At 29.2% G+C, this 7,599-nt stretch overlaps 1 protein-coding gene across 1 annotated transcript; it reads left to right on the forward strand.

Annotated features, from left to right (window-relative positions):
* The first annotated feature begins 402 nt into the window (after nucleotides 1-402).
* LOC110647323 (E3 ubiquitin-protein ligase PUB23-like) lies at nucleotides 403-1,917 on the forward strand. Its single transcript, XM_021801092.2, has one exon. It carries the CDS (start codon nucleotides 495-497, stop codon nucleotides 1,755-1,757), a length of 1,263 nt encoding a protein of 420 aa, XP_021656784.2. The 5' UTR covers nucleotides 403-494; the 3' UTR covers nucleotides 1,758-1,917.
* Nucleotides 1,918-7,599: the final 5,682 nt, after the last annotated feature.

Raw genomic sequence — 7,599 nt, forward strand, 5'->3', positions numbered from 1 at the left:
ACTCCGCGATCTAGAGAGATAAAGAGATCATTTCTGTATTTGTAGGTGTAGAAAGAGAAAGTCAAAACGCCAAATGGGAATTCTTCACGAATATCAACGCCGACTCTTACCCCAAGAACAACGTATGCTCATTTATTACCCTTTTAAAACCTCAAAGTCTTCTCTTCTCTAACTTTTGAAACTTTTCTTCTTCCAAAACCTTGGAAAAGGTTCTAATTTAATACCCATCTCTCTCTCTCTCTCTCTCTCTCTCTCTCAATTTCCGTGTGTTGACTTTAACGTTAGCAACTTGCTTATCACCTCTTATCTCAATGTATAAATTGCCATGCCTTTATTTCCCATAGCGTTCCAACCTCTACAGCTAAACCATTAATTGGCATCTTGAGAGCTCATTTTCAGTTTCTTTATTTTCTGTTCATCTTGGTTTGCTTTGACATTCATTCGATTAATTAGATTCTTTTGCTGGAGTTATATAAGTTTGTTTTTGGTCTAAAATGAATGAAATCGATGTCCCTTGTCATTTTCTTTGCCCGATTTCCCTGCAACTCATGAGAGATCCAGTTACAGTCTCCACTGGGATCACCTACGATAGGGAGAACATAGAAAGATGGTTATTTTCTTGCAAGAACAACACTTGTCCTGTCACGAAGCAAGTCTTGAATGATGAAGATTTAACCCCAAACCATACCCTTTGTCGCTTGATCCAATCATGGTGCATTCTCAATTCTTCCCATGGGATCGAGCGAATTCCAACTCCAAAACCACCCATTGACAAAACCCAGATTTCCAAACTTCTCAATGATGCCAAGATTCCACACTTGCAGCTCAAAATACTGAGGAAACTCAGATCGATCACGCTTGAAAGTGAAAGGAACAGAACTTGTCTTGAGGCTGCTGGTGCAGTTGATTTCTTGGTTTCAGTCATAAAGAAAGAAAACTCTAATTTGGTTGATGATATATTTGCAGATGATGTTGATGAATCTGAGCTCACAAGAGTAACCGATGAGGCATTAGCCATTCTTTATCATCTCAAAATCTCAGAAAACCGATTGAAGAATCTCATATCATCATCAAATGATGGTGGTGATGAGTTCATAGAGTCATTAACACAGATCTTGAAACACAGTAACTATCAATCCAGGGCTTATTCAACAATGTTGTTGAAGTCCATCTTTGAAATAGCTGATCCAATGCAGTTGATTAATATTAGACCACACATCTTTACAGAAATAGTACAGGTTTTGCGAGATCAGATCTCACAACAAGCATCAAAATTAGTATTGAAACTGCTCGTGGAGGTATGTCCATGGGGAAGAAACAGAATAAAAGCAGTAGAAGGTGGTGCAATTTCAGTCTTGATTGAGTTACTCCTTGAAATATCAGACAAGAGAGCTTGTGAGCTAATACTAATCGTTTTGGATCTGCTTTGTGGCTGTGCTGAAGGAAGAGCAGAGTTGTTGAAGCATGGAGCTGGACTAGCAATCGTTTCCAAGAAAATTCTTAGGGTTTCTCATGTGGCAAGCGACAGGGCTGTGAGAATTTTGAGATCTATTTCCAGGTTTTCCGCAACTTCTAGGGTTCTTCAAGAAATGTTGCAGGTTGGTGTTGTGGCCAAACTGTGTTTGGTGCTGCAAGTAGATATCAGTTTCAAGAGCAGGGAGAGAGCTAGAGAGATCCTCAAGTTGCACTCTAGGGTTTGGAAGAATTCTCCTTGTATACCCGCTCATTTAATGTCTTCTTATCCATCATCTTCTTGATTGAATCAATATTTTTGTATATATATATAAATAAGGAATGGAGACACAAGAAAGCCTTATGAAATACAAGTTTAAGATATATTATACAAGTAGGTATTAACATGGTTTAAGAACAAGAATCTTGATGGAAATAAGATATTTTTGCTATTTTATTTATTTATTTTGGAAACTTTTATGTGATATGGTTACACTCTATTTTGTTTGTTTGCGTAAAATTTAGATTTGCCATGCTTATAATATTAAAACTCATCAATATAATTGTTTAAGTTTTCGAACCTTCAATTTAAAACCATTGACCATATGTGATATTGTTATACTCTATTGAGCATTAGTAATTTGATAAAGATAAAATGTTAGGAAAAAAAATAAAATATTATTTTAAATTAAAGAAAGAATAAGAAATAAAAAAAAAAAAAAGCTCAGCTGCCCAAATTATCAACGTGAAACTGAAATCTACACTCAATATATCAAGAAAAAAAAATCTTTTGTGTAAAAAAGCTTATCGAATGGAAAAAGACTAAACATTTTTGCTAATCGGTAATTATATTTAAATATTTTTAAATTATATATTTCAAATTTTAAAATTGAAAATAATTATAGTCAAATCCTTAAAATTAATTAGAGGGATTTTGAATTTTTTTCACCTGAAATAGTGATTGATGACCAAAAAAAAAAAAAAGTTAAAAAAAAAACAATTTATAGTCAATATATTTTGTTGTGGTTAACAAAACTAATCCTAAAATTGTGATATTTAGATACAATATCTTCAAATTTTAAAAATTGAGATATGTGATAAAAATATAAAATTTGGATATAATTACTAATTAGGAAAAACATTTGATTTTTTTTTATCCAATTGGCTTATATAAAAATAAAAAAATAATCAAAATCCCAAAAAATTCACAAAGTCTTTTATTTTTAGAGAATATCTCAAGAAACAAAAACTACTTTTATTGCATTACCTCAGTAATATGAAAAACTATATTATCTCTCCTAAGAACTTACCAAACAATTGTCAAATAAAAATTTTGGTAAAATTCATTTCATTTGCAAATGAATTATAAATAAATTTCTTTGTTTAGTATATTTTATATTAAATATGAAATTTATTTTAAATGAAATGAATTTTGTGTTTAGAATAAATAAAATAAAATGATATATAATAAGAGGATAATTTTGTTACTTGAAATATATATAATTTTAAGTTTGAAATTCATTTGTAAATTCTATTAATTTGGATAGAATTTGGTTTAGCGATAATAAATTTTATAGAATTGATTATTAAGAATTTCAAATGAAATTTCATTTAACTAAATATTAAAATTTTAGATTTACGAATTAATTTCACAAAATTTTGTGAAATTCATTGATACTAAACACTACCTTCAAGAATTTTAAAGAATTTAAAAGGCAATATTCTTATTTAATCAAAAGATAGTAGGTTTGAATTTGGGGTAGGAAAAGAAGGATTTTAGTGTAGGATTGGGGTTGTAGGACTTAATTGGGTTTAGCCCTAGTGGTTGCAGATTTCAAGTGCTAACATATGATCTATTTGGTATTACTGTTAAAACTGTTATTGAGAAAATCACTTTTTTAAATATATTAGTTAAAGAGTATTAAAAACTAATTTAAAATTAAATTTAATAAGTTTTAGTAATAAAATACTAAAAAAATAAAATAATTTTTTCTAAACTATTTTTTTCAACAGCATCTAAAATAACATTTTTATTCAAAAAAATAATTTGAGCTCTACAAACTCAATACTAAATAGACACTTAATCGAGTTCTTAGAGCATGGTTAACGCTAAGTTCTCCCAAATGAATCCATGTTATTTCCTTGTAGGCTAGGGCAGGTGTCAGATCCATATTCAGGGTTGAATCAATACTAGGATTTAAATAAATTTAAAGCCGCAAAAGTCCATAATAAGTTTTATTGACAAACACTGCTTAATTGTTATTGGATAATACTTAAAAAAATATATTATTAATAACAAAGACAAAGATAAATTAGTTGATAAATAGCATTTAATTTATTAACTGTTAATTTAATGGAATTCAACTTAAAATAAAATTGTAATCTATGATTAAAGATTATTTATAAACACATTAATTAAATTTAAATTAAATTGGAATATGATTTATTTAAATATTAATTTAATTTATATCCTAAATACATAAAATTATTTGAAATTATAGCTCCGTAAATAATCCTTAATAACGTCACTAAAATTTAAAATCTTAATATTAATAATAATAACACAAAAACTATTACCACCAACAAACTATTAAAAATTATAAAAAAAGGGAAAAAGATTATGTAGAAAAATAGCCAATAAATTTGATTTGGAGTGAGAAATTAAATTCATAATTGACTTGGATCTATGATCTTTAATGTATTATTAGATAAATTAATTTATTAGGATTAAATTAATTAGTTTAGCCATATTATATATTTCCACCCAGTGCATTTTCATAATAAAAATAATTATCATATTATTATAATAATAAAATAAAATAAAAATATACTTCCATTAATATTTTAATTTTGTAATATTTTTAAAGTAATTAAAATTAATAATAAAAAATTAAGATTTAATAAATTTATTATAATATTTTTGTTTATTTTATTTTTCTAATATCATATTTACTATAATTTTGTAACGCCCTCATTTTAGCTAGTCAGCATATTCTACTGTTCCGGTGATTAATGTCTGTCCGGACAGTCAGAATATCTGGAATTATATGTAAACTAGAGTGAGGAGTTATAAATAGTTTAAATAATAACAAGAAAAATTACGAAAAAATATAAGTAATGAAATGTACTAAAGTTAAATGAGCCGTAGCTCCAGTGATGGGTGACCTAACGGGAAGCGATCGTAAAGACAGTTAGCAACCCTAGACCCGTGGGAAACCCTGTGAAATAATTTTTGGGACTCCAATGAAGAGTTATTGAACCTTAGATGACAATAGAATGCCAAGAAAATGTTAAGAAAATTTTGTCAATCGATACAAACAATTTTAATTCATTAAGCAAAACGAAGGGCATTTTGGTCATTTCACCTTTAGAGATGATTTTTGATCAACTTATCCATTTAATTAAGTGAGATTTATAATATAAAATATAAATAAATATTGCTAAAAATTTAATTAAAAATAAGTAAAAAAAGAAGAAAGGAAAAGAAAAAGAAAATGGAATTAAATCCTAATTATTACATAAGCCTTATGTAAAGATGATGCTATTAAATTTTCTATCCAATTGAAATTAGACAAGCAATTATAAAAGGGACAAAAAAAGAGATAAATGAGTTAAAAATTAGAAAAAGCTATCTTCCACTTTCTTCCTCTCATGGTCGAACCACACCCTTGAGAGAAACCTCCATGGTTGTCCACACAAGCTTCCTTCCATAGCAAATCCTACCATAAAAACCCTTCTTGCCTTCACAAAAATTAACCCTTGCACCTTGAGCAACCTTGAGGCAGCAAAAAGAAGAAGAAAGAAAGAGGTTTAACAAGCTTGGAAATTGACTCAAGAAAGGTTAGTGTCAATTTCTTTCTCCCTCTCTTTGATTTCTTTGTTAAGACAATGAATTGAGATAAGAATTGTTGAAATTTAAACAAAATATGTATGTTTGAACCTCCCAAAATTTTCAACAGCCATGAATTGAAGATGGTCTTGATGAATTTTAATGGAATTAAAATAGTATAGTGATGGTTTATAATGAGTATACAAGTATTAGAACTTTGATTTGTATGTGTGGAGCAAAATTGGAAACTTTGGAAATTAAGGTGTGAGCAAAATTAGGGTTTTGTTGAATTGATGGTGAAGTAGTGTTCTAATGGTCAATTAGTGACCATTTGATAAAGTTTAACCCTAAAATGAAAGTAATTGTGGCATTGAATTTGGAATTAGAGATATTGCCCTCTTGTGCCAAAAATTTTGGACTTAATCCCAGTAGGTTTAGGCAATTATAACTTGGCTTGTGTAGCTTTAATTGGTGTAAGGCTAATTGGAGATGAAACTAAGGACATAATGTCATATTTTTTATGTAGAGACCCTGCCTAGAAAACCAACCTAAGGTGACCTAAAATTTGCCTAAATCCGGGTAACCAAAATTCTGGACCTGGAAAATGACCAAATGAACAGTGTTTGTTCAAATGGTCATAACATTGTGTAGAGAGGTCCAAATGACCCGATTTTTAAACTCATGGAAAACTTAGACAATGTAGAACAACTTTCTTGAGGAATAGAAATCCAAATTCTGACTATAACTAATTCAAATTGCTAGCCAAAAATAGGACACCAAAACTGCTAGAACCAAGTTTGCCCAGAAAATCTGGTAATGAACCAATCCGGCCAGTTATGGTAAAAATGTCATAACTTGAGTTACAAAACTCCAAATGGAGTGATTCAAAAAGCGAATTAAAGAAGACAAATTAAGGAACAACTTTGGTGAAGAAAGTTTAGCCAAATTCTCACTGTAGATTGGTCCAATAGAATAGTAAACATAAGCAATGAAATCTGAAAATTTAAAATAACTTCTAATGAGCCTTGAATTGAGTTTGGCAACTAATGCCAACAAATGTAACATCCAAAATGTGGTATTATAGTGTAATTAGAACTTACATATCTATTATTTATGAAAAAGTCAACATTTATATATAAATAGTAAGGTGAATAGTAACCACCAAGCATTAAGTGCAAAGAACTAAATAATCCACTTTGTTAATATTCCCTAATATGCTTAGAATGATTGATTTGGATAGGTTGGCATGCCAATAAGGTTTCGATTGCATTTATGGCTTTAGTGCCATTTAGTGATGTTATGGCTTTTGGCCATTTTGATACTCTTGACATATTTGACTTTATGCCCGATATTTTTTTTTTGGCTTGTTAGCCATTCTGTTGCACACCTGGAGACACTCTGTGACAGATGGTGTGACAGCCCAAGGTACTAGGTATCCAGTGTCAGTTTACTTGTTTATCCAGTCTAGTCAACTGGTATAGGTTACTTGGGCAATGAAAATAAGTTTTAAAGATTTGTAACCATGAAATAAACATAAGTCATAAAATTAAGGATATTACAAACAATTATAAAAAATTTCAGTCTGATAAATTAATAGTATAATTTCTTATATTTATTTATTTAGTTTATTTTTATTTTATATTGGCACCACTAAACTTTATGCTTAGCGCGTTGCTGTTTACCACGCGTAGGTACTGGAGACTAGGAGCGAGAGCCCAGTAGGCCTTAAACTGGGAATTAGAGTCTTGATCTGCATTGGGTCACGGTGTCACCTCATCCAGCAGTGCACATTTTGGTAGACTTCATTAGTCTTGTATTTAATTTTTGTGAAACTTTGTAATTAAATTTTGGACATGTAATGTAAATTATATATTTTTTTACATTAAATATGCACATGAAGTAAATTAATAAAGTTTGCAATTTCATATTTGAATTGTGTATGTACGGAAATGATTTGAAATTTCATATGTATTTATATGAGTGAGATTAAATTGATGATTTGAATGAGAATATGAGAATGAAAATATTTATAAAATTGTTTTTCAATCAGGTGATAACTCGTCAAAATATTAATAAATTAGAGAAAACTTCGTCAGTTTCTCCGGTAAATAAATTGACCCAAATTAATAAAATAAATATGAATAATAAGAAATGTAATAAGTTAAGTTAAGACGCTCTGGCACTAAGTATGATATGCTTTGCTCGGTTATACTGTAGATGTGTGAGGGGCGTCACAAATTTAATATTTTTATTTTTTAATATTTTATAATAAAAATAAATTAAAATCCATTGACACTATAAAAAGATCAAAATAATTT

The sequence above is a fragment of the Hevea brasiliensis genome, chromosome 1, assembly GCF_030052815.1.
Source record: "Hevea brasiliensis isolate MT/VB/25A 57/8 chromosome 1, ASM3005281v1, whole genome shotgun sequence".
NCBI lineage: Eukaryota > Viridiplantae > Streptophyta > Magnoliopsida > Malpighiales > Euphorbiaceae > Hevea > Hevea brasiliensis.